Here is a 27,667-nt window from a genome sequence, read left to right on the forward strand (position 1 = left end):
GTTCCATCTCGGGGTACTATGAATGTATTTTCATTTCTTCTTGGAGAATACAGGTTGGCCCCCAGGTGGTAATTCATTCAGGGATGGACATTTGGGTGTTCCTTTCATGAGGTCCCTTAGATGGAGAGCTGTCTCCCACCTTTCTGAGTCATGGCCTTTGGGGTTGGCTTTGGGTGCTGACGCTGCCACAAAGCCCGCAGGGTGTCTGGCATGAGTGCAGGGGTGCGGTGGGGTTATGGGAGCTGCCTTCCTGAGGTGTGGATTATTTAAAATTTGGGCACCATTTTTAGAACTTTAATTTCCTGTTACTAACTTGGACTTTACAATGCAAATAAAAGAACACATAATTTTGTTGTAGATTAATTTGTCATATTTGGATAGTTTAATACATGATTTAAAATCAGGTAGTACTTGATATACCAATGAGCATGACCCACATCTATGAGGATTCAGGGTGCATTGTTTTCTGTACAGTGACGATTCATGTTGTTTTAATAGTCTCTAAATGTCCTCTTATGCTATTTATTATCTTAATATTACGAGGTAACTGTCTTGAACTCTTTTTAGAGCTGAAATTTAAGCTTTTATTTAGGAGAGTTATTATTAATTTTTCTAGTTTGTAGAATTTTATTCTAACATTTACCAAAAAAAAAAAAAAAGATGATTTTGATCTTTAGGTTGCTACTATATACATGGTTCCCCTAAAATATTTTATTTTTAAACAATAGTCCAGATGATTTTATTTATAAATATTTTGATTTCTTTTGTTGGTTGAAACTTTGCTTCTAAAGATCAAGTGAAATAAATGCTATTAAATGTTAAGTCACTGAACACACGGTAAATTATGTTCACTTTTTCCTTGAAGTAATATACAAATAAGTGTAATGAGATATTTTAGCTAGTGAAAAACAGCTGTCAATATTCTTGAAACTTTATAAAAGAAATTTATGACTGAGTTATGATATTAATGTTATAAATTAGCAGTGAATTATTTCATATTGAAAAAGAAAAATAATAAAGCTATTGCCTTTCCTTGTAGAAAGTGTTACCCTACTTTTTTCTTGAACAAACAATAGGAAATTGTAGTACACTTCTTAATGATTGACATTTCTTAGGAACAGCCTATTACTAACTGTGGGAAAGGGAGGTTGCCCATACTCATCTATTTTCTTCCAGTTCCACTGCTGAACAAGCACTGTTATGTAACTGTTGTTATCAGACAATAGTCCTTTATCTGGATTTTGGGTAAAGCTCGCTGAGACTGTACCTATCATTAGAAAGAGGAAATCCCTGTCCCTATATTACTGTAATATCATTATTTGTTTCATTTTTATACTAGATCTTTTAACTTTGCACAGCTCTCCTGTCTTTGGTCTTTCATGAGTATATTCAGAGTGGATTTCAAGATCTGTAAAATGCAAATCATAAGCCCCACTGGGCATTTAGATAACATTGAAAAAAACCACACAGGCAAAATATATCCAAATGAATCAGAGCTTAGAATTACTAATTTATATGCAAAATTCCAGTATTTAATAGGAAATCAATACTTTCTAGTAATAAATCAAATTGCTCATACACTCTCCTTTGCTTTTATAATTTATATTTAGGAAATGAAAGTAAAACTTTTTTTAGCCTAATTTTAGACTTCAACAAATTGTTTTTTTACTCCACAAACATACAGTAGAAAGTTTTCTTCTATTCTAACAAATCCATTTTCCTACCTTTAATTTGTTATTTGCACTTCTTAGAAAAATTCATTGACTTACATGTGTCTTTAAGGTCATGAGCAAAGTTCTAACGATCTTTCTATTTATTATAGCTATCATCATTTCATTAATAAATAGTCTTCTGTACTTAGAAGATAAACAGTGAACTTAGGTGTGTACTTGAGAATTATTTGCCATCTATCTCAAATTTTTCCTTCAAAATACATGCCGTTTTTAGGTAAATTTTCTGACTAAACCTGTGTATATCTTTCTAAGACTCCAATAAATGATTTGCCCGTTTGTCTTTTTGAACACCATCTGTTCTTTACAGCAGTGTCCATAAAACATTTGCCCTATTTGGAAAGTTTATGCTGCTTCTGTCTACCTGCTTCCTTTAAAGATGTATCTTTCTCTTTCCTTTCTCACCTGCATTGCTTATCCTTTTCCCCATGAACTTGTTGAACCCACTGGCTTCTCTTTTGCCAAGCGTGGCGTGGCCAGGGCCGGGCTCCAGCGCTCCCAGCGTGAAACCAGCTTCTGTGGACCTCAAAGTTTATCTGCCCTTGACATTGTTATCTGCATCTGTCCCCCAGCTCCACCCCGGGCTGCACCAGCTGCCTGGCCCCTTGCTGTGGAGTGCAAGCCCATGCCCACTGCAGAATCTCTGTGATTCTGTCGCCCGGCTTCCGACTGCCCTTGTGACTTGGAACTTTTCCTTGATCATAACTTTATGCATCTCTGCACCCACTGGCTCTTGCTGGCTGCCTAGCCTTGGCCCCACGTGCCTTCTCTGCCTCTCATTCATTTTCTGCTTCCTGACTACCTTGCAGTCCCAACCCTGTGTTCCTTTCTCAACTGCCTGTGTTGGCTCTTCTAAGTTGCCTCTTTTCCCCATGACGTGCTGCACTGAGAACACAGCCCAGCACCCCTGAGGCTCATTCCCTTTTCTTTTGTGGCTTTTTAAAAATTATATTTCAAGTTGGGTAAGTTTTACTAAATTAAGGCCGGGGGAGGGGGGGGAGGGGAGGGCCAAGATACCATCCTGATTCCTAGACCTTATTTTACTGTATAAAAACAGTATATTGGCAACCATATTCTTTCAAGCATGGTAAATTTTGCTTAGAGATACACATGCATGTGTCCACATTTATATTTTGCCCCTTATTTCAAAGTATTTTATATCACCCTCCCTCTACGAAAAAGTAAATATACTATATACCTTGTTTCCAACACTAGGAAGAGAATATTGCTGTGGATTTCAAAATTTTCATTGCAAATAGGTGTGAATGGTACAATTTAAATAGAGAAACATACACAATGTCCTTGAAATCAAGTCAGAACATCTGGCAGAATTTATTTTATGACGTTGAAATGAAACATGGGCGGTTTCATAAATCTTACTTTAGATAAGATTCACTTAATAAAATGAAAGGAGAAAGGCCAGGTTGACCCACACCTTTGGTGGTGGGTTGTCAGGGTGGTAGCAGGGAAGCGATCTGTTTGTCATCTGGCAGCCGTACAGCGCAGGAAGATGTTTTTGAAGCGAGATAGATCTAAAATGACTTCACTGCTTCTTGCCTTGTTGCAGTTAAAGCCAAAGAAACAGCCTTTCTTAACTTCTTTATCATCTTTCATCACTATTTATAGGGATACTGAAATCTTTCTCTTTTTCACAAACTCCACTGCAACTACTACTTACTTGTGACCACTAAACAATGCCATGTTTACTTTGATAGCTAGGCCATTTGCCTTATTTTAAAAGCCTTTTTCATCTTTTCTAAGATCTATTCCAAAGGCAGAAAGCCTAACTTTAATTTTAAAAACTTTTGAAAAAAAAGCTTCCATAATTGCTTTTAAGAATGTTAGGGAAAACATAAAAGTTATTTTGGCATAATTTAACAATTGCTTTTTTTTTTAATGCGAATTTTCATAATCTTGGAAAATAATTTAATTGAGGATTAAGGTCAGTAGTAAAAATATGAATGCCTTTTCGAAGGACTATCATATCTCACTGAAAGCAAGAAAAGACTACAGTATTTGCTTAAATAAATTCAAAGGATATTTTCACACACACACACACACACACACACACCCACACACCCACCCACCCACCCCAGGCTTAAGCAATAAAAGTATGTAAGTATTTAAGTCCTGACTCAATACTCTTGAGAGTACTTTCTTGAATATCTATGGTTTTCATCTCATTTATAAGAAATAGACGTTACGTTGTGTTAACTGAATTTAGAACTTACATTTTGGTTTTTCTTGCCCTGAGAAAAGGCTATTTTAAGCAGACTTGGTATATTTTTGTAAGAGTGAGGGAAGTAATATGAAATTGTTACAGAAGTTACTGTATGTGTTAATATTCTTTTACTTTCTATAGGGATTTGTTGGTACCACCACCCCACCACCTGAGTCCCTGGCATTAGAATCTGAATTCTAAATGTTAGGATTTTAGTATATTTCATTAGCTGATATGTATCAGAGACCTAGAACAGTGCCTTGTATATGTTAGGTGCTCAGTAAGTGTATTGACTAAATGAACAGAGGGACAAGACAGTTGTTTCAACACCTGCTTATTGAGCATGACAGTCTACAGGCTTTGAGGGAATAAATATTTGGAGATAAGTATCCCAAAGGGACTAGGGTCCCTTAATCCCAGGACAGCAACAGAGATAAGGTAAGGGAGGAGGTACTAGCTAAGTGAACTAGCTAGAGAAAAGGTGGGCCCTGATTAGTTCTTCCTTCTTCCGTTCCAATTACTGGCAAATATCTAACTAGTCCTTTTAATTTAAACTAAATGTTGAAATAATTTTAATATCTGTTCTGATAAGGACCAAATATACCTATATCTCTTGTAATAGTGACAGATTTTTTTTTTTCAAGGCCAAAATATGTATGAAAGGAGGGGAGTGGTGGGAGGAAAGGGGTCAGAGATGGAAAGAGGCAGAGTATTTAGTAGATTTTTTTTTTTTGCTTTATTTTCCTTAAAAGTAGGATATAGTGCAAAATATCTAGAGAAGATGGTAACTAAGGAAATAAATACTGTGTTTTTATGTACCTTCGTGTTGGCCACATGGAACAGCTCTGGGCCAGGGGCTACGTGTTAGCACACGTGTCCCAAAAATCGTAGCAGCCAAAGAAGAGCCTTTCTGAAACCGTAGGCTTCAAATACTATTGAAGGGAGGAAATCAAAGAAACAGCCCCAAACTCCAAACCCTAAGAAAAACAAAGACCCAAAGAAAGTACTTAGGATTCCTTCATTGTTCTATTCATGCCAAGTCAGGAAATGAGCATAGTCATTTTTTTAAACAAATATTTATTTTTTACTTAAAAGCAAAAACAGTGAAGCTGATCAGAAAAAAATTAACAAAGTGAATAATTTGTTTATTAAGAAATGATAAAAATATCAATACGAATTTTAACAATAATGGCCAAGATTGGTGGAGCATGCGGTACTGGGAGGGAACTCTGCAATCTGGGAGGGGAAACAGTATCTAACCTCTCCTCAGTGCTTCAGCGTGTTTCCCATGAGGGCCTGTGAACACCGTAGCTAGTAGAGTTACTTGCTGTTGCCCACATAATAGCAAAGAATCATTTCATTAAATTGGAAATGTTCTCCTATGGCAAACCCTGGTTTTATCATTAAAGCCAGAAATGTGTTAAATTGAACCATAAGAAATTCCTGATTTTGCAATCAGGAATTTGAAAACAGCAGAAAAACAGCCATTTCATATGGCTTAATCCTCCAAATTGTGCTCGAGAGGGAGGATTTTCAAAGGGGGCTCTGTAGGGAACTTGAAGGTGAGCATAGGAAGCTGTCGTTGGAACAGTGCGGCATTGATTCATCAATCCCGAAGAGTATTGGGGGTCGGGTAGAAAAGTGGGCTATGAATGTCTTTGCAGACTCAGTCATGGAAATCTACTGACTAGTGCTCTGTGGCTGCTCTGACATAATGCCTCTGCCATTTTCTACTGGGGGATTCTTAATGAAAAATACTTGAAGAGCAGCACATCATGACACTGCAGAGGATTTTTGTATATTTGAGGGTACGTATGTCTCACTGTACGTGTGTGTATTTGTGTGTGTTCATAGATTCCCAGTGAGCTGGTCTGTCCCCTGAGAGGCATTTTGGCAGCTGTTTTGTGGTTTTTTTCGAGACACAGTCTCACTCTGTTGCCCAGGCTAGAGTGCTGTGGCATCAGCCTAGCTCACAGCAACCTCAAACTCCTGGGCTCAGGCAATCCTACTGCCTCAGCCTGTAGGTAGCTGGGACTACAGGCACATGCCACCATGCCCAGCTAATTTTTTCTATATATATTTCTGTATATTCTATATATATTTCTATATATATTCTCTATATATTTTTTCTATATATATTTTTAGTTGTCTGGCTAATTTATTTCTATTTTTTAGTAGAGACAGGGTCTCACTCTTGCTCAGGCTGGTCTTGAACTCCTACCCTCAGGGCGATCCTCCCACCTCGGCCTCCCAGAGTGCTACGATTACAGGCATGAGCCACTGCACCCAGCCCATTTTGCAACTCTTGACAAACATACTCTTTTTGGCACTGCCTGCCTGTGGGAGCCAGGTACAAGTTATCTTGGCCCTAAGCAGAATAAGGACAGTGTTGCTCTTTTCTGTGTGTGGTTTCACTGTAGTCACCAAGAAAACTTTTGATGACTTGAAAAGTTCATTATAGTGCTTTGAAAAGGGACATATTTTTTTACTTGTTACAAGCTAATGCATGAAAGGGAAGACATTTTTTTTCTGATAGATTCCTTATTACCTTTATTGAAGAATGACTTCAGAGTGTTAGCAGATATGTAATTTCACAATTGTAGAATGAACCCTAACAAAATAAGTTTATTGCCTGGGAGCTTTTACTCAGTTTTTCCCCCTAACTCCCATGCGATATGTCATCGATTATTCAGAAACCGAAACGTTAAAAAATGAATTTATTTGAACCCATGAATATAGGATTCCTTAGGAGTTTTGATACCCCATTAAGATGCCATATTTAATATTTTGAGGGGTGGTAATTCTGCCAAAAGTCAGGTATTGAGTAGATTTGACAGAGTCATGTCAGCAAAAGTACCATGACATTGTCATTAATTGTCATTAATGACTGTGAAATATTTATAGATTTTGGAATGAGCTTATCTAAACCCTATCACATGTGAATTCCTAGAATAGTGAAGGATATCCTTTTATCCTGTGTGAAAAAATTTATGAGAGAGATAAGAAGAGAGGGTGCAGGTCGACAGGAAAGCTTCTATGATCTTGTGTGGGAGTAACAGCAGCAGTGATAGCTGAATTGAGTTGGCGAATCGGAGGGCAATACCAGAGGCAATGAAAATGATTATTTCCAGAATGCAAGAAAAACGACTTAGGGAAAAAGCTGTTTGAAGCTTTGGCTCATTAGTGAAATTTATAGGAAAAAGCCGTATTCGATTACTCAGGCCACGATGAAGCATGTTTTACATCAACTTTTTGAAAATGCAGTAAACGTAAAACACACTGAAATCAATAACTTCTAAATAGCTCAGGTTCAAGGTCCACAGCTAGGTCTGATAGCCATCAATACTTAGAGTCTTATGCCATCTGTATCAACGTCTAAGTCTGCATCGTAACGTAAGAATTGCATAAGGGGAAACAGTTAAATTATGTTATACATACACACACATGGTATTTTTAAAAGCAGAGTCACTGTATTTAAAAACATGCAAGCATTTAGTAGTAATCTCCTTAAAACATACTTTGGCAATAACTTAATGGTTCCTTCCCGGGGAATTCTAAATAACTTACAATGTACACGGATACACTCACACATGCCAATGATTGCAGAGACAAATAAAAGGTGGCAGGGGTTTTTTTGTATGTGAATTTAGATTTGCTCATTGTATTAGCACCTGCTAATTGGCCTATACATGCTCAGTGAATGTTTCTGGAGATGATTTGATGTTAGATCTTTTTAGGGACTCTGTATATGCTCAAGTGTATAATACTAGTAGATATGGTTGTATGACAAAACAATGTCCCTGAGTGTGGAAACTCCTTAATAGAAAAGGTGTGAAGTACTTTTCACTTCAGTATAGTTTATATATGCTTTTTTTTTTATTTGGAGACAGAGTCTTGCTTGTCAACCAGGCTGGAGTGCAGTGGTACAATCATAGCTCACTGCAACCTCAATCTCCCAGGCTTAAGCAATCCTCCAACCTCTGCCTCCTGACTAGTTGGGACTGCAAGTGCACACAACTATGCCAGGCTAATTTTTTGTAGAGACAAGGTTTTGCTATGTTGCCCAGATTGGTCTTGAACTTCAGGGCTCAAGCTGTCCCCCTGCCTCAGCCTCCCAAAGTGCTGGGATTACAGGTGTGAGCCACCATGCCCCACCAAATTTGTATATGCATCTTATGCATGCTCATATGTGCTTAAAAACCACCATTGCTAAGATCAACAGTATCAATGATTACCACTTCCCAGTGATCACCCTTAAGTCTTGTCGTTTTAGTGGCATTTGACACTGTTAAATACAGTCCATGGTTGATGTTCCTTCCCTTTGATTCCAAGACTCTGCATTATCTTGCCTTCCCACTTCTTTGGTTTTTGTTCTTCAAGTTTGTTAGCAAGTTCTTTCCCTACCTAACAAGAAATATTGGTTTTCTGTATGTATCTATCTAAGATTTTTCTTCCTTATTTCAGTTTTCCCTGGGTAGGCTCATTTGAAATCTGTAGTCCTTGCTCCCTGAGGATAACTTATCTTTTATGTTCCAACCTTTCTCTTGTTGAACAAGCTTATCAAGCTAGACCCGTCCAATAGTCCCTAGATTTTTTTCAGTTCATTGGGCCTTTTTTTCCCCTTGTCTGTATCTTATGTACTAGAAGTTGTAACCAGTCACTTAACTGTGTCTTTTACCATGGTAGATTTTTGTACCTATCTCTTCATTTTCCATGCGACATATTCAGTTGCCTACCAGATGTTTCAACTCTTTGCTCCAGAATCATTTCTAACTGCTTAATCTCATGTTTGAGACTCTTTGTGATTTGGGCCATCTTCTGTACTTATCTCTAGGGTGCAGTTGGCTGAGTTTTGGAGCCCAGCGTGCTTTGCTGTCATCTGGACTTCTGTCATTTTTCTTGGCTCAGCTCCGTTTTCACCTTTCCCCCTACCCTAAGCAAACAAAAAAGTAAATTGTAGAAGATAAGTCAATTATGACTGTGCTTCTAAATTTTATTTTCTAATGTATTTATGTCCTTGAATTTTCTCAGTGTCAGGTAACTTTAGCTCTAATTTTATTTACACAGTTCAGATTGTAAGATGTGCATTGATTCTTTAATTCCTGTCTGTAGTGAATTAGGAATCATGGCTTAAGAGGATGAACCTTATTAGTTGCGAATTATCCCCCAAAACATGCATGATTCATTTGTCACCAAGACAATATCATGAAAGTAAATACATCACCAAAAAACACTCCCAAATAATCCCCCTAAATAATGGGAAAATTAGAATAAGCTATGACTGGAAATATAAGCTTTTCAAAACAAAAGGAAATAGCGAAGAGTTTTTAAAGCATATTTTATGTGTGGGTGAAAATAAGGATTTCAGTAAACCAGTTGTTAAAGGTCGATTTATGTTTGTGAAATGTATTTTTTTTATATGAAGTGTTCTCCAAATCCTTATGTTTCTTAGCTGTAGTGTTCTTTATATAAAAGAGTATATATTTGAATCTCAGTTGTTTATCCTAATGATCTAATGTGGTTGTTCTCAACCTACACACTGCAGACACGAGGGGAACCAGAATTCTTACAAGAAATCCTGAAATCCATATGTACACAAAACACTGCCTAAACAGTAAACAAACGGTATGGCTATTGTAGTACTACTATTTTAAAATATATTTTTAAAAGCTCTTTCTTCTGCTATTTACCAATGTTATACATGCTCGTACAAATTCAAAGCTACACAGAAAAACATAATATAGAATGGTAGAATCACCTGTAGTTCCACTGTTCCGGCAGCCAACATTAAGAATTACAGATCCAGCTGAGTGCAATGGCGTGCACCTGTAGTCCCGGCTACTCCGGAGCCTGAGGCGGGAGGATTGCTTGAGGCCAGGAGTTCGAGTCCAACCTGGGCAACAGAAATGAGACCATATCTCTACAAAAAATAAATAAATAAAAATAAACTGGAAAAAAAAAACCAATTAATTAGTAAAAAAAAAATTAGTAATACTAATTAATAATAGCTAGAATTCAAATGCCACTATTTGTGAGACACTGTTGAGGTGTTCTTAAATATATTGAGTAATTTACAACACCCCAAATCAGTGGGACCTTTGTTATCACTGCTTTACAGATGAGGAAACTATGGTGCTGAATGGTTAAATAAGCCTGACATACACTGCCCCCAGTTTTCCTATGGGTAGATTATCATTTACTCTTATTGATTATATTATTTACAAAATAAGAACATACCAGCCTATATATATATATATATCTCGTGTTCTACAGCCATCAGGTCCAAAACATACCCCACCTGCTCTTCCTCCAGTCTTACATACCAGCTAACAGTCCCACCATCCAGTTTCTCTGCCAGTCTTATTCTCTGAACTAGCTGCTTCTCACCACCTGTCCTGCTTTGCCCCACGTCTTTGGCTGGTCTCCCCACCTCCAACATCACCAGCTCCTGCAGTCCATTTCCCATGCACCAGCCAGAGTAAGATTTTTAAATGTTACTCATGTATGTCACCAGTCTCCTTAAAACACTCCAGTGTTCACAACACTCCGATGGACTTAGAGTAACATTCTGCCTCTTTCCCATGGCCTTCACAACTCAGGTGAGCCAGCCCCACCTTCTTGGCCCTCTCATGCTACCACCTCTCAACTCTTTTTCCTCCGTGTTGACTACATTTTGGCCATATTGCCCTCATTTCTATCTTTGCAACGTGTCATATTCGTTCCTGTGTCAGGGACTTTGCACTTGCCCCTTCCTTTATTTGGCATCTTCAAATGGCCGGCTACTTTGTCAATTCAGCCTCCCCACAGGAGCCCTCTTAAGCTGCCCTCTCTAATGAATCCTGTTTCCCCGCCACACTCCCCATCCAATCTCAGCCTCTGCCATTTTCTCCAGAGTACTTGTTGCTATCTGTATCATCTGTCTATTCCCTACTATTACAGAAACTCCGTGAAGATACGGACATTCTCTTTCTTGTTTTGCCGGGTGCCTAGGAGAGTGGAGACTACAGTAGGCTTTCAGTAAATAGCTTAATCAATAAATTTAAACACACCGGCATATTTATATCAGTATGTAAGGATGTTTACTGAAGTATATAGTTTGTATATTCCTCTAAATTCTCATTCTGCTCTAGAGAGCTGAATGAATGCCTGAATTGGTTACACATGGGGAAAAAAAAACACTAGAAAGTGGTGGTGGTAGTAGAAGCTTCTATTTGATTAAGTGATAGTACAACAGATGAGTTAGTTTAATTCATGAGCAAGTTTAAGAAATAAGACAAAGTGTTTTCTATATGAAGAATTTCTGATCACTGAGAGTGGATCAGTCAGTCCTGTGTTGTTATGCAATTACTGTAAAGATGGGAAAGGCAGTTTTATGTATGATAAGTCCTGGGACAACATAGTGCGTTATAGATTCTCAGTGAGCCAGTTTCTCCAGTCATGTTTTGATTTGTAAAAAATCATTTTTTTCTTGCATAGCTTCTTATTACTACTCCCTGTCACTTCCGTCTTTTGGGGGAAAAGAAAGCCCAATAAGTATTTTTGATGATTAGCTAGTTTTAGTGTATCTCTCCCAAATATGACCAAAATCAGAATAAACCTTTGATTAATCTTTTCTATCTCTTCACTGAGTCATTAGAGCTGTATTTGATTCTGCAAATAGTTGCAGCTTGCTTGTGTCTCCCTAAGAAATACTGTCTTTAGTAATGGAAACATAATGTTCACTATTCATTTCTGCTTTATAATGTTTTAACATTTGTATAAAATCCTATGAATGACTTTCCTTGATGACAAACTTCTTTCTGTGAACAATGTTTTTTGGATTACCAAGACTGAAAATGACCCATTTGGGTAGTTTTTCTAACTCATCAATATTAAAATGGCTTTTTTTTTTGAGAGGGTAGAATACCATTTAATGCATACATTTACATAGAAATTTTTAACCAAAATCAGCATACATATGCTCATACAGATGCAAGAAAAGATTTTAAGTGTCATATAATTAACTGACCTAGAAAGAATAATTTTTTGCATTTGGTATGTTTGATCCAGATCGACCAATGGTTATTTTCTGTGTATCATAATGCATTGTTTTTGAGCTCAAAACTCAGTGTGAATTAAACTTGATCACAACAGGCTGTTCCATTTATTTTTTTGTACCAATCTGAATCTTAAAAGGATATCTTGAAAAGGATCTCAGGGATCGGATCATCTATTAAACTTGTATGATGAGAATTGTGGCCCAAAGAGGAAAGGTGGTTTTGCTAAGGTTTCACCAGTTAATGGCTGAGTTAAAGCTAGAGCCCAGGCCTCCTCACTGAGCTTGTGTTCCTGTCTTTGACCCCCTACGTGTTTGGCACTTCTGTTTGGGCCTTACATCCTATGTGTAGATGTTTAGTAAACATGTTATACCCTAAAGCTGAATTCTGACAGTCAAATCACTGAACAGTTCATGCTTTGTATTTATTTTGGTAACACTCAGTAGTGTCCAAGAAAGGATTGAGTTCAGAGTCTGCTGCCCTCTCTTCCCTCTCTTCTTCCCTCCTTCCCTCTCCTCTAAAATGTATATTTCTTAAAACTGGTTGCCTATAACCTTCCAACTATGTGCCATCTTTCAAAGATAACCACATGATAGAGTGTCAATAGAGACAAGAGATTTCCAAGCCCATCCACACTTAGTGGCCTGTCTCTTATGTGAATAATGCATATTTGTGAGACAGCTGGCTGAGCTTTGAGAATAGTCCCTGTTCCTGGCCCCCCCCCCAACTCTTTGCAAAGCTAAATGAACTGTATGGGAATTGAACTGATAACCTTGACCTCATTAATTTACCTTCTGTAAAATTGCCTTTTGTAGATTTACGCTCCACTGTAATGAGATTAGGAGTGTGATTTCATTCACTCAATAAATAGTACCAATGCTGGGCTAATGGCAGTGAGCGCACATAGATGCATATAATAAAGCTTTTGCCCTCAAGGGATTAGGATGAGTACGTGGGTCACTACTGCAAGGCAAAAGTGATGACTGCCAAGGAGAGGGGTTAGCAAAACACAAAGGCGGGTTAGGAGAAGGGAGAGTGGTAGTTCCTGCTGGGAGAACATCAGGGCTCTTTAAGGTTGGATGGAGTTTCCAGGAGAGGAAATGCTGGGTTATGTAAACGGTGCTTGGCCAGAACACCACAACGGGGGTGTTGGAGGGTGCTGAGCATAAGGTTAGACATTACAAGGAGACCCTGCAGGAGAAAGTTGTAGTAAGGAGAAAGATTTAAGTGTCCCCTAGGAAAGTTTTTATTTATGGTGACATTCTGTAGGGAGGATGGAAGATTTCCAAATATGAAAGTATGACAGTCAGAACTCTCTATCATCACATTCATTTGTCGCCATAGAATGAATTGAAAGGAGAGGCTAGAGTTAGGGAAATACTCTTAGGAATTAACAAGGGCTTGAACCAAAGTTACCAACTGTGGGGTGCACAGAAGTGATATGAGAGTTTGCAAAAGCTGGACCAAGCAGAACTTGGTAACTGATTAGATTGGATACTTGAGGGAGGAGTACAGGGTTTAAACCTGGGTAACTAGCAGATGGCAGTACACTTCCAGAACACCAAAATCTGGGAAAAGGAAGGTAAATACGGTTTTGAATACAGTATGTTTAAGAAGCTATTAGAATGCAGAGGCAGAAGGGTACATAGAGGAAGGGAAAACATGACATTGGAACACTGGGGACAGGTCGGAGCTGGCTGTAAAGATTTGGAAAGTCATTCACCGAGCGAGCTGTTTGAAGCTGGGATAGTAGAGGAGATCATTAAGGGGAAGGGTGTAGAAATAAGAGAAAAGATGGCCAAAGGTAGAACTCTGAAGTTAGTGACTAAGAAGATTAGAAAGTGCCTGAAACATAGAAGGAGGCACTGTGGGGACAAGAAGGAGCTCAGTACAGTGTTAGTGACAGTGAAGAGGCAGGGAGCCATTGAAGGGCACTGTAGAGGCAGATTTGCTAATTCGTCACTGAGGGATGTGAACAGAAGGAAAAAGAATTCATTTTCTTTAATTTTGTAATTAAATTTATTTTAATATGGATTGCACAATGCATTTTTTTAAATGCTGCTCTTTCCCTTCAACTTCTTTTAGTTTGGTTCAGCTACATACTTTCACTCTCAAAACAACTAAGAACAAGTCACATTCCTTTATGTAAGGACTGCAGTAGGACATGAGAATTGATGGCATGGTGGGTTTTATGGTGACAAGTGTCGATTGGGTGCTACTGTGAGCCAGGTGCTGTTCCATGTTCTGGGGACATGGCAGTGAATAACACAGATGAAAATATTGGCCCATGTTGAGTTTATGAATACTTGTATGGATGAGACAAACAATAAACAGACTGAAGAAAATAACATGGTGGATGCTTATATAGGCTATAAGAAAAGTGAAGCAGAAAAGAGAGGAGGGAGTGCTGGGAGGAGGAGTGTTTTCAGTTGGATCATCAAGGAAGGCCGGATTGAGGAAGCGATGTTCGAATACAGACCTGAGGGAGGGGACTATGTAGATATCTAGGTGACAGCAAGTGCAAAGGCCCCTAGGCGGGTGCACGCTTGGCGCGTTTGACACCAGCCAGGGTAGCGATGTGGAAGTGGAGTAGGCGAGGGAGAGCGGTTAGAGAGGTCTCGGGGGCCAGATCATGGCCCGTGGTCACGTGGATGACTTTGACTTTGGCTCTGAGTGTGAAGAAAAAAACCCTGGATGGCTTTCCGCAAAGGAATGAACGCATGAGGGTTCTTCTGACTCTGAGGGAAGGAAGGGAGCAAAGAGAAACAGGAAGACCAGCTGGGAAGCTTTTATGGAATCCAGGCAAGAGGTGTTGATAGCTTGACCTAGATGGTGCCAGAGGAGGAGGTGTGGGGCGTGATCAGAATCTGCAGGTGAAGCGAGTAGCATTTAACAGAGTGGGGGGTATCGTTTCAACGAGAAAGAGGAATCAGAGATGAGTCCATGTGTTTTCATCTGAGTAACTGGAAGGAAAGAATTGCTGTATTAGTTTGCTAGGCTGTCTCAACACAATACCACAAACCAGGTGGCTTAAACGACAGAAATTTATCGTCTCACAGTGTTGGAGGCCAGAAGTCCGAGCTGAAGGTGTTGGCTGCGTTGGTTCCTTCTGAGGACTGTGATAAACAATCTGTTCCATATCTCTCTCCCAGCTTCCGTGGTTTGCTGGCAATTCTTGGCTCATATAAGCATCCCCTGATCTCTGCCTGCATCTAGAACATGGTGTTCTCCTTGTGTGTGTGTCTGTGCCCCTATTTCCCCTTTTTATAAGGACACCAGTCATATTGGTTCAGGGGCCCCTATTCCAGTATTACCTCATCTTAATTATTAATTCCACCTCCAGCAACCCTAGTCCCAAATAAGGCCACATTCTGAGGAACTGGGGGTTAGGACTTCAGCATGGGAATTTGTGGAGGACACGGTCCACCGCATAATAGTTGCCGTGAACTGAGATGAAGAAGTCTGAAGTGAGCTGGTTTAGAGGCAGGGAAAAGATGGACATGTTGAGTTTGAGGTGTATATTAGACACCCAAGTGGAGATGTCAGCCAGGCAGTTGAATAAATAGGTCTGAAATTCCAGGGAGGGACCAGGCTGCAGATTTGGAAATCCACAGCATGTTGATAATATTTAAAGCCAAGAGACTAGATGAGGTAACTTTGAAAGTAAGTTTGGACAGAACAAGAGGGGCGTTCCAAAGACTGAGGCTAAGAGGCTGTGAAGTATTAGGACCAAGACCAAAGCCCACAAACATGTTGAATAAAAATCCCACGTATGCTTGTAGTTGTGAAAAAGCAATTACATTTTAATGATGATTTTAAGTAATCGTCTAAATATTTACGAATTCGTGGCATTTCCCTGTGAAGTGTAAGATGAGTCAGACAGTATGAATTGAGTTTTACGGGCGAATATGTTGAAGAAGTTACTGGGGCTGAAATGGAATGTTTTCAGTGCCATAAAGAAGTCAAAGGATGCTAATAAAAATAATAAAGAGCCCTTTTCTCAGAAGGAGCAACAATTTGAAGAACGTCGTTTCAGTCCTTAATTTAAGAAGTCATTTTCTAGAAAGTCAGAAAGACTTTGCTGCGTTTCTCTGAGCTGCGGAAGGGTTTGTTCCTTCATGTTTTTGGTGAGAGTAGAGTTCAGACATATAAATTGGTTTATGAAAAATATTAACACAGTATTATCACAGTTTAGCTGATTTTAAAAACAGAAATCGTCACTATAACATAATCATTTTAGCATTTGGGAGTATTTTCTTTGTCTTTTTTCCATCTGCCTGCCGCTTCACATGGAGCCAGAAGCTCTGACAGCAAGGTGACGCAGGTGACGTAGAACTTCTGCCCAGAGTTCTCTGGAAGTGTCCGGCTCACGTGTGTCCAAGGCATTGCACATTCTTCCTCTTTTGTTTGGCCCCTTTCTTGGTGTGGCGATCACCTGGTCATGCTTCCAAACTCAGTTCAACTGTCACATTTGGAGAAGTGTTTTCTGACTTCTTTACCTCCACCCTTCCCAGTATGGAGGGCTGAACCCAGGGTGTGCCACCGTTGTACCTGCACCATAGCACTTACCATAATAGCTTATGTCCCTGCTCAGTTTGAGGGCAGAGAGTGGGATTTTTTTTTTAATGTTTGTTTCCTTAGTACCTTGCACAGAACCTGTAGATAAATATTCAATAAATACATGTGGACTACGTCTGAAACAAATGAATTCATTTGCCTGCTTGATATACATCTAAACAGTCACTGAACTATTCCTTGTTAGAATTTAAAACATTTTGTTCAGCACATATCATTAACTAATACAGTACTGTGTAATATACTTGAGAAGGTTCCCCTTAAAAGATACTGAGATTTGCTGCCTAAAGGGGATAACATTTTCCCCTAAATACTGTTGCCCAGAGCCCTTCAGTTTCTTATCGTGAAAGATACCTGGGATATTTACTGTGTATGACTTTTTGTTTTAGTATTGACTGAGTCCCTTCAAATTAGTAAGCAAAATGAAGTAATTTGAACAAGCCTACCTATATAAGGTAACATGAAAAAATGTGGTCACTTAGAGGGATAAAACTGCTGGCAGTTGAGGCAAGAAAAAATATTTCTCAACTAGTAGATTATTTTGGAAAGAAAAGTTTTTCTTTTTTTAATCTGACATAATTTAGATATATTATCTGAGTCCGAGCGAAGAGTGTTGAATAGCTCTTTGATGCAAAAATAAAAGGACAGAAAATACTTCTATGATGACTTGGTTCAAGATTTTTCTCACTGCCCACCTAGAGTGCAAATAATGTGTGTGTGGTTTTATTTATGTATTTATTTTTGGTAAACTTTTTCAAAAAGAGGAAAAGATGGAAAAAAGTTTACTAGTAATTATTTCTCATTTCTCAGTCCCAAGAAGAGGCTTTACTATATAACAATCTCGATAGTGTTACTCCACTGATAGGATTTTATGTTCACTTTGCTAAGTCGCATAGTATATGACCGCTGCATACTGAATTCATTTATGGAACCGTGATTATTGACAAATTTTGAGCTAAGCTGTAGAGCATACTAAATGTGCCATTACAGTGTAGTTATTTAAATTTTGATTTCTTTCCCCAGCTCTACTTTACGAAGTGTCTCTACTGGATCCTCAAGACCTTCCAAAATATGTTTGGTGTGTGGGGATGAGGCTTCAGGATGTCATTATGGGGTAGTAACCTGTGGCAGCTGCAAAGTTTTCTTCAAAAGAGCAGTGGAAGGTAAATGTTCATGTGGGTGTTCCTTTTGCACACTTTTTTCTGGCATGTAGTTTACTTGCACATATAATACTATGGCATGATTGGGAATTCTTCAAAAATATTTTTGATGTGCTCTGTCAGCAATAAATAGTAAGCGTGCCTTATCTAAAAACCATCGGGAGATTTTCCACCAAGCAATATTAAATGAGCAAAATCTGAGATCGTGAGCAAGGATCAACCAGTCAAAAAGTCTTTTTTGTTATTGTTTGTTTGTTACAGTTTGGTTTTTAGCGAGACTTAGGAAAACAGTTTTGTGCCATCGTAAATTTAATTTGTGTAATCTGGAATAGCATTTTTTACTAGGCACGCCCAGAAAACATCATCTCTTCCTTTTCTGCGTGTCTATAAATACGTGTTTGTGGGAAATGAAAACATTTATATCAGAATCAAGTCAGTGGTGTACATTGGGCTCCATACAGAATAATTTTATTTACCAGCTACTTCATTTGAGTCCTACCGCTATTTCCTACTGGAGGTTTCCAAACATGTATATTAAATGAAAATTGTAACTGAGATTCACCATGTGTATTTAGGCTAGCTTGTGCTTCTATCCAAGTAATTGTGTTTCCTAAGGGGAAATAGTCTTTAGTTTGTTTTTGCCTTTCCCCACCCTCACTTACAAGCAGCTAATTAACATCAGACTTAGGCCAGATGGTTTTATTGATGTTGAAAACTATGTCTGGTGAAAGTGTGGAATTTCTGCTATTAGTAAAAGTATAATTGTGTAATTGACACTTGTATTCACTAAGATGCTCCCTAAGGTTTGTTTCTTGGGGACATTTTCTGAGAGATGAATTGGTGCTTCAGAAACTTCAACTTTCCTCTTTGTTTTGCCAGAGACCACAGGTAGTATCTTTAGTTGTGGGATGAAAAAGCTAACCAAGTAATTATTTCTTTGCTTCTGGGCAGGATTTTGCATTATTTAACTGATATTACATGGTCTTACATTATTTACAAGTATATATTGGTAGTCCTCAAACCCAGCATTGAATTTGTAGTAGTAGCTCAGTAATTCTTTCTCAGGATATAGGCTCTTGGTTACAAGTGACAGATGATTCAACAAACTGGCTTAAACACCAGTGGAAATTCATTGACCCACAGAAAGTCCTGGAGTAGACTTGGCTTCAGGCAAGCCCTGGTCTTAAGCCAGGTCATTAGAACCCAGTCCCTCTCTGTCCGTTGCGTGGTTTTGTTCTGATTGTGTTCTCATGCATGTTCTCTCATGGTGCTGAGGCAGCGACCAGGCCTCCTCCGTTAAGCAGAGGTTTTTTATGCCTAGCAGTTCCTGTGAAGCTCCTTGTGGAATCTCCTCAGACTGAACTAGGCTCACGTGCCCACCTCTGCTCCCGTCACTGCGGCTGGGGACACAGTGGTCTGATACGCGGGTTCTGGCTGGAGTCGGACAGGGGAACCATCTAGACCAAAGATGAGGAAGGGCGTTTTTCCTTAGGAAAACGTGGGTTCTGTTACCAGAAGACTGATTTTCAAAAAGTGAGAAGAGTTAATTTGTGCACTACTGAAGTCAGTTTATTTTTCTATGGCTTCCCTTCTCATCCCCTGCCCCCTTTTGTCTTTCCTTAGTTCTGCGATTGGCTCAATAGGAGATAAATTGGTGAAATTTACTTCTGGCACCTTCCTGATATAAAGCTCCCCTTCCTAAGTTCACTAATGAGTGAATAAACTGAGTACTGTGTAAAAATAAAGGAATGTAGAGAAGGACATTTGGGAGCGGACAGTGGAGGCCATGAGTCAGCCTTCACGTCAAAACCCACATTTTAGCAATTTGCAGAATCTGCCCTTCTCTACTTCTGCAGCAAAAACTTATAGAGGTTCTCCCTTCGTTTTTATTTTTGTTTGTTTTATGTAATTTCTATGGTAGTACCTGAGGAATAGTTTTTATAATTTAGGTATAAATATATATGGAAAAACCTAAATGTTTCATTGGAAAACTGATCAGTTAGTCGATATTGAAACGTGATAAATGCCTTTTGAGACTTTTAGTAATATCGTTTATTCTCTATTTATTTGAGAATTAGAGTTTTATCATGCACCTGCATGAAACAGGCTATAAATTTAAACTTCGTGAGAATAGAGACCTATTTGTCTTTATGTTTTTGTATTTTGTATTTGTTCACTCTTTTATCCCGTGAATGTGAGAGAGTGTGTGTATAGATAATGTGAGAAATATGGCTACCTTTGTATCAGAGCTTTTTGAATAAGAGATTATTTTTAATAATACTTTATAGAGTTTGAAACACTCATTTCACAAAATAATGGCATATGGGTGTTATTTTTATTCCCCCTTTCCAGATGAAGACATTTGGGATCAGACCTAAACCAATTATTCCAAATCATAAGGCCAGACTTAGACTCATACTAAAGTCTCATGACTCCAAATCTAGACCCAGCCTAAAGTCTTAATTCTCAATCTCGTAATATATTCTTTCCATTTTACCGTATCAGTTCTTGAGTTCATAAAAATTTTGCCCTATATGTTAATCTTTTTCATGCCTACTAGATCTTAATAAAGGAAGTAACCTAAGCACTGAGAAGATGCTGTTTGGCACTCTTAGTCTGTGTGTACATGTGACTGCGTACGTATGTACATACAGATGGATGTATTATATGTCTGTGTATTTAAATGATACTAAGTTTGTTTTCTGATTTTCCTTACTATCCCTAAGCTCCTCTTTAGATTGCAAGAGCAGAGAATTCCAGGCACAGTGGGTAGAGGGAGCTGGGATGAGGGGAACTGGGAACTGCAAGGAAATCACAGCACCAAGGACAGGACAGGGCATGCTCTAAAGGCAGAGGGGAGGACAAACAGCAGCCTGAGCTCTGAGTTCCTGGCCTCGAGGCTCTATGCTCTAGAGTACATCACTCCAAAGCTTGCCATAATAGCATAGGGGTAACTGTATATGGAGACTGGAAATTATTTTTTAATTATAAATTATATTATTTGTGTTCTATTTTTTTTTTTTTCTTTTGAGACAGAGTCTCACTTTGTTGCCCAGGCTAGAGTGAGTGCTGTGGCATCAGCCTAGCTCACAGCAACCTCAAACTCCTGGGCTCAAGCAATCCTCCTGCCTCAGCCTCCCGAGTAGCTGGGACTACAGGCATGTGCCACCGTGCCCGGCTAATTTTTTGTATACATATTTTTGTCTAATTAATTTCTTTCTATTGTTACTATAGACAGGGTCTTGCTCAGGCTGGTTTTGACTCCTGACCTCGAGCAATCTGCCCGCCTCGGCCTCCCAGAGTGCTAGGATCACAGGCGTGAGCCACCGCGCCCGGCCTATTTGTGTTCTACTTAATGGGATGTATTTGTGTTGCTTATTTTTTTTCTTCTGAAACATTGAATATAAAAGCACTTGGAACTGTCTCCCCACATAACTTCTATTTGCCAGGAATGTCAGTCAACAGCCATATTACCGTGCCTTGCCAATGAAAAGTTTATAATTTTATTTTAAAATTTGATTCACTTATTTGCCTTGAAGGTTTTCAGGACCATTCAGTCTTAAAAAGAAAAATAGTTTTAAAAATAGGATTCTTCTTTGTGGTGGAAATCAGACTTGTGGAGTCAGAAGACTCATCTTTAGTTTCTGAGCTCGCTCACCAGGCATGAGATTAGATGAGGTATTCAACTTATCTGGGCCCCAGTTTCTTTGTCTACAAGTGGAGAAAGTGGTACTGTCCTCCCTTAACATTGCTGTTGAAAGTTACATGAAAACACAATGCTTATGCAGATTTTACAGATTATAGAGTGACAAAGTATTAGGTCATTCTTTCTTTCTAGGAACATGTGCTAAAGTTTTCTGGTAATGTCTATGCGAAGAAGTGATGTAAATAGCACCATCCCATTGCTTTGGTCGTGCTTCATTTTTCAGCCTTTCGTTTTTTTGTTGTTTTTTTTTTTCATTAGGTCTTCATTTTCTTGTAATACGTTATTTTGTCCTTAGAGCTGCCCTTTGAGTTGGTAAGATCCTTCTAGACTAGCAGTTCTCAAAAGGTGTCTGTGGGGATTTGAGCGGGGGTCGGGGGAGAATAGAGGTCAATGAAAATTTCCTGGAGGGGCTTTTCCAATGTGGACAAAACTGTTGAGACCGACTCAGGTGATGAGGTCTGTGGCTGGCCCGGGCAGCCCCACCTTTGGGATTCCCACAGTTGAGAGAATGTTGAGAGCCATCAAGTCCTTAGGGCAGGACAGAGTCTTCTCTCCAACCTGGCAAGACTGTAGATGTGTAGTGGGCATCAAATAAATGTTTGAACATGCACCCGGATGTATCTATGTGGCTTAAGAGCAAATCGAAGTTGAATAACTTCCCCACCAAACCAGTAAATTATCATCAACGGAACTTGCCCAAGAACTTGTAATTTCTAATTCCAGTCAGTTTTTACTATCTCAGTCTCTTTCCAACTGTAAAATGCTGTTAGTTTCATCTCATCTGCGTTTTTTACTTTGTGCTCCCTCAGTGAACAGAGTTGAGTAGATTCAGCACACTATTTTATAACTTAATTTCCTTCTTAGATGTTTAGCACACACGCAGTGTCTGGAAGACACGGCTACCACAAATCACTGAATAGTTAAAAGGCTGTAAAAGAGGAAGGGAAGAGAGTTCATTATTACGTGGAGTCAACTGGATTTATATTTTTGTAAGCAGACCTGTTAGGCTGAAGAGTTCCTATCTTGGTCAGATCAGCCAAATTGCATGATACCAGTTTCTACACTCAGACATTTCCCTGGAGAGAAGAGACATGTCTATTTCTTGAAATGAGAAATTGCTTTAAAAGACATAATTGTAGGTTAATCTTAAGGTTTTTCAAATATGCGGTATTTTAAGACAACCAAGCCTACCTATGAACAAGTACCTTGTACCTTTTATGTATATTTCACAACGTACATTTCAAAAATCTGTAAATTTATTGATCTTATGGTAGAAAATGTTTTTAAGGAAATATAATGGTTGATACATAGTTAATTTCTTTGCTTCTCTGAACTTAGTGAGTAGACTGAATAGGTCCAGAAGGAGGGAGTGTATCTCACTGTGTCATAACCCTGGTCGTCCCTGGCATTGCTCTGTGTGTGTGTGTGTGCTCGCAGGCGAGAGGGAAGAGCAACTGAGGATGTGAGCGAGTGGGAGATGCGTGTTGGGGGAGGGACAATTGTGGACCGTTGTGCCACAAAATGGAGAACTTCAATTTAGTGGACATAGCTAAATCAGGATGATATTATATAATAATTCAAATATACCTATCCCCTTATAGCTGGCGATATACAATTCAGGAAGTGATAAAGCAAGGAAATAATCTAATGCATATTTATTAGATGTCTTCAGATAATGATCTAAGATAAGCCTTAGTGTTCCCATGAACCGTGTCCAGGAAGCTGATGGGCATCCAAGTCCATTGTCACGACTGTAATACTTGCGACATCAGAGGTAGGAAACCAAGAGCTGCTCTGGCTTAGTTTTCTCATGAAACACTTCAAAGATTAAGTTGAGGTGTTTTCTTTTTTTTTTTTTTTCTTCCCCCTTTACCAGAAATTAGGAACCAGTTAACCTGACTCTAATTATTTACTGTAAGAGCTTAAATACCTACCCAGTAGGTTATATCTATGATTTTTATGAACATTCTCTTCCTCCTTACATAAGCATGAGGCTGTAATGTTAATGGCAAATGTTTGCCCAGATTTCTTTTATAGCCTTTCAGTTGGCTGCTATGGTAACACGCAGAGCCATGACATTTTGGCCACCCTGGAAGGTCAGGGAAGACTTCTCAAAGAATCCACCACCCCCCTATCCCCCCGGCTAAATCTCTAAAGATTAGAATTGGCAATGCTCAGCAGGGATAAGGACAGGCTGTCTGCACAGGGCACCAGAAGCAATTTTCTGTTACCACTGTGTCAAATTTGAGGTGTGAGGTGATAGAAACGGAGACTTAAGTGAACAGATTGGGACCAGGTCTTAGACTTCAGGGGGGAGACTGAATTCATCCTAAGGCAAAACAGAACCTCTGGATGTTTTCACGCAGCTCAGTTCTACATTTAAGACCTGGCCATTGAGGGGTGTACTTATTTAAAGGTGGACAGTGCATTCATCACATGGGCAAGGGACGACCTAGGGTAGAACTAGGCCAGCAGCATTAAGGATTGAGAGGAGGGGATAGATGACAAGACTGTCTGGAAAGTATTGTTGGCAGCTCTGTATTGGAAGTGGGGAAGCAAAGATCTAGGATGACTCCCCAGGTTTGGCTGTTGATGCCTTGTGCCAAGATTAGGGATACTGCAGTTGGGAGCATTGGAGGAGAGGTTCTTTTATTCATCAACCATTTACTCAATACCTGCGGTATATGCCAGGCATCATTCTAAGCACACCCAGAGATATCTTGGACAAAGATCAAGTGAGCGAAGTTGAAAAAGATCCCTGTCCCAGTGCAGCTTACATTCTAGTGAGGGGTGGTGAAGAGAGCAAACATAAGAAATGAGTTATTTACGTGACATATGAAAAGATGGTAGATGCTGGGGAAAATAAAAAGTACTGCCAGGATAAAGAGGATTAGGATGAGGTTTGCTTTGGGACAAGTTTGAAATGGCTATGGGGACATTCAGGTGTGTCTAACAGGAAGTTGGACGTGGGATTCCGAAGCTTGGGGAACAAGGCAAGATTGAAAATAAAGATTTTAGAATCATCATCCACATAAAGATATGCAAATACCGAAGAAATGAGTATTTAGAGAAATAAAGAGTAGGCCGGGGTTAGAACTTTAGAGAACATATATCGAGGACACTTAGTGTGTCCATGGCATGTGTGTGTGAATTATTGTCTCGCCCCTTCCTTCCCAAGTTGCACACAGAAAAGTCTTAATTACTTAGTCTCCATTTGTTCAGTATTTTGGTGAACTTGAAGACATTATTGAATGTGCAGTTTGCAGTCCCAGTTTTGGTTCTTATCATCATGCTTTGATTATTACTGAACCTTAGTGAGATCAGAGCCCAAAACCAAACGTGCTATGGAGGGGACTTGATTGGCTAACCGGGGCAGAGGCAGTGCCCAGCTGTCGCAGGTGCTCAAGCAGCATTAGTTGCTTAGCTGTTGGATAACAACTGGAATGTGTGTGTGGGGGGGTTCACCCTTGTTTCTGTCACCATGCCGTTTATTTATGTCTCTGAAGCAGAAAATATGTTGAAACAATTTATTACAAAATGATTAGAAATAGGGACATGTATGCCAAAAGTAAATCAGTGTTATGCAAAGAGAGCTTCTTGTAGTTTAACATTGCAAATCAAGGTGCACTTCACATGGCAAATTTAAATAGTCTAAATCAGGAGCACAGTATGTAATTTTCAAAGTTATTCTCCATGTTTATGTGTTTGTTTACACCTGATCTTGTTCCAGGAAAAGACAAAAAAAAACCAAAGCAGCTCACAGGTTTCCTTGAATTCAAATGGAATTTAAAATAAGTGAAACAAAAAATAGGAGAAAGGGAAGATTAGAGCAAGAAAGAGAAAAACAGTCCCAGGGATGGCGTTGCTGCAGAGAATATATGCCCCAAGTCTCTCAGCTGTCCAGCAGCCAACCTAAAGACAACGGTGGGTCACCTGACTCACTTTCTTAAAAACTAGTTTAGGAAATTCCCTGTTTATAAGAAAATTTTCATGAGCTATGTCAGTTTTCATGTGTCTGCTCTTCCCATCTGAATTGTAACCTGAGATTGAAAAAGTAACTCTCTGATTGGTACTAATAGAATAGTTTGGTTTATGTTTAAAGAGCAGTTCTGAAAAAATACTTTGCTCTGTGTCCCACCTACTCCTATTAGAAAAGCTATTGAGCGCTCTCCGGGTACCAAGCACAGTGCCAAGTAATCCATATTTTGCTGTATTTATTCCTTATAACAACCCTCCCTAATAAAAGTTTTGTGAGTTTGGAAAGGTAATATCTTTGAATCTGAACTCCCTAAGCCCCTGTTGTGACTGGGAAAACATTGACTATTTTTTAACCTGCCTTAGCGGATGATCCTTCAACTCTTAAAAATAAATATTGAATGCTGATTTTGTGCTCATTATGCCAAGAACTTTAGTGTATGTTCTCATTTTAATCCTCATAATAATCCTGTGAAAGAGATTGGATTGTTATCCATTCTTACATTAGAGTTCAGTCCACTAAGACATGTAAGCAGGAAGTCATTTGTCCGAGGACACCCGGTTGGAAGGAAGAGGCAGAGCTGGGATTTGAACCCAGATAGCTCAGCCACTCCAGCTCTATGCACTTAACACATAAGCTGTACTGCCTCTCCCAGAGTTACAGCAGATCGCAACTATTTTAACCCATCGAAAAGTACGGCAACAGTTCTGGCTTTAGGGTACCCAGTAAGAGTACATTGTAATTTAACAGTTATCTTGCTCTACTCTAAATAATTAACTCTCGGCCATTCTAAGTTGAAATTCTAATTTGAATTTCTCTTGCCCTAACGGGAAAGAAATTGGGTAATCTCTATTTTTTCTTAAGGAATGATCTTCATATTTTTAAAAAATTACCATTACCATCCTGAAGTACATCTTGATATTAATCTAAAGCTTTATTTAAAATTTTTATCTTCCTATGTTTCATTTCCTGTGTGTGATAAAAATTACATGTAGTCTGTCAGGCTCGGAGGACCCTTGGGGAGAAGGTTCTTCCTCCTACAAAGCTGAAAGCTACTAATTCTTCAGCTCTTTAACGTCTGTTTCATGCCTAGTAGCTCAGAGACGTCCCCAAGAGTCATGGGACGTGAAGCAGCTCTCACAGAACTTGCACTGGGGGTGTAGTTAGGATCATAGAACTTATGTGGTTTGATATTCTTTTTTTTTAAAATTAATTTATTTTTATTTTAGCATATTACGGGGGTACAAGTGTTAAGGTTACTTATATTGCCCATGTCCCCCTCCCCCCTTGAGTAAGAGCTTCAAGCATGTCCATCCCCCAATGATTTGATATTCTTGATGATGATCTAACACCGAAAATGGAAAACTGCTAAATTGACTGGAATCAAAATGGCAAAATCGACCCCTAGAAGGATGAGTAGGCATTTAGGTTGACGCTGGGGAGTGGAAAGATGGAGGCTGGACCTGAGGACACCCTCTCTAGCAGACCCAGCTCCGTGAAGGCCTGGCCTGGCCAGAGCAGGTCCATCTTCAGCAGGCATGGAGGAAGAGAATGAGCAAAGACCCTGGGGTCAGATGATGTAAGTCCCTAATACTGGAATGAGAAATCTCAGCCCTTCTCACAAATAGACTAAGTCTTTTTATAAAGTTCTTCACAGTAGGAAAAAACCAACACACACTGGGTCAGGCAGGTCTGTTCCTTGGTGCTATGCAGTGGCTCGTGGACGGTACCAGCTGGAGGAGAAGACAACTGGGATGGACTGTGGATAAGGGAAAACAACAAGGGGCTGCCCACAAATGGAATTGCTCTAGTCAAGTGGAAGGTGAGACTGACCCGTGGGGTGAGAAGGAAGCATTGGTAGGACTGGATGGTAGAGCGCTTTCGGGGGACGATGACAAATCTCTGACAGAAAGAAGACTGGGAAGAAAATGCTTCACGAATAGAGCAGGTCAGTGGCCTTTGGAACTGTTGAGGTTTTGGAGATGAGTTTTCCAAAAGGGACGAAGCAGTCCAGGTAAGTAGGCATAGAGAAAACAGAGACAAGATTCTCAAAGAGTTTATTCTTTTCCTGGAGGTGTTTTCTTGGGAGTTTTAAAATAAAGTACATAGTTAAGTATCAGACAGTTTGGCAGTGGGTCAGCTTGGACGGCCAGATGTTAGCAGCAGCTGCTGTGGCCATTTGGTGCAGCGCATGGGAAAGTTACACAGTGAGATTGACAGCCTGGCAAAGGTATCGGGATGTGAGCACTAGCGGAAGGAACAG

General features: G+C 39.4%; 1 protein-coding gene across 2 annotated transcripts in view; it reads left to right on the forward strand.

Annotated features, from left to right (window-relative positions):
• The window catches only part of NR3C2 (nuclear receptor subfamily 3 group C member 2), a 335,001-nt gene that overhangs the window by 147,614 nt on the left and 159,720 nt on the right, over nucleotides 1–27,667 (forward strand). For both annotated transcript variants that reach the window (XM_076010596.1, XM_012783749.3), the window contains exon 3: nucleotides 17,586–17,725. In XM_076010596.1, coding sequence (XP_075866711.1) covers nucleotides 17,586–17,725 — 140 coding nt within the window. The remainder of the gene's footprint in view (nucleotides 1–17,585; nucleotides 17,726–27,667) is intronic.

The sequence above is a fragment of the Microcebus murinus genome, chromosome 15, assembly GCF_040939455.1.
Source record: "Microcebus murinus isolate Inina chromosome 15, M.murinus_Inina_mat1.0, whole genome shotgun sequence".
Lineage (NCBI taxonomy): Eukaryota > Metazoa > Chordata > Mammalia > Primates > Cheirogaleidae > Microcebus > Microcebus murinus.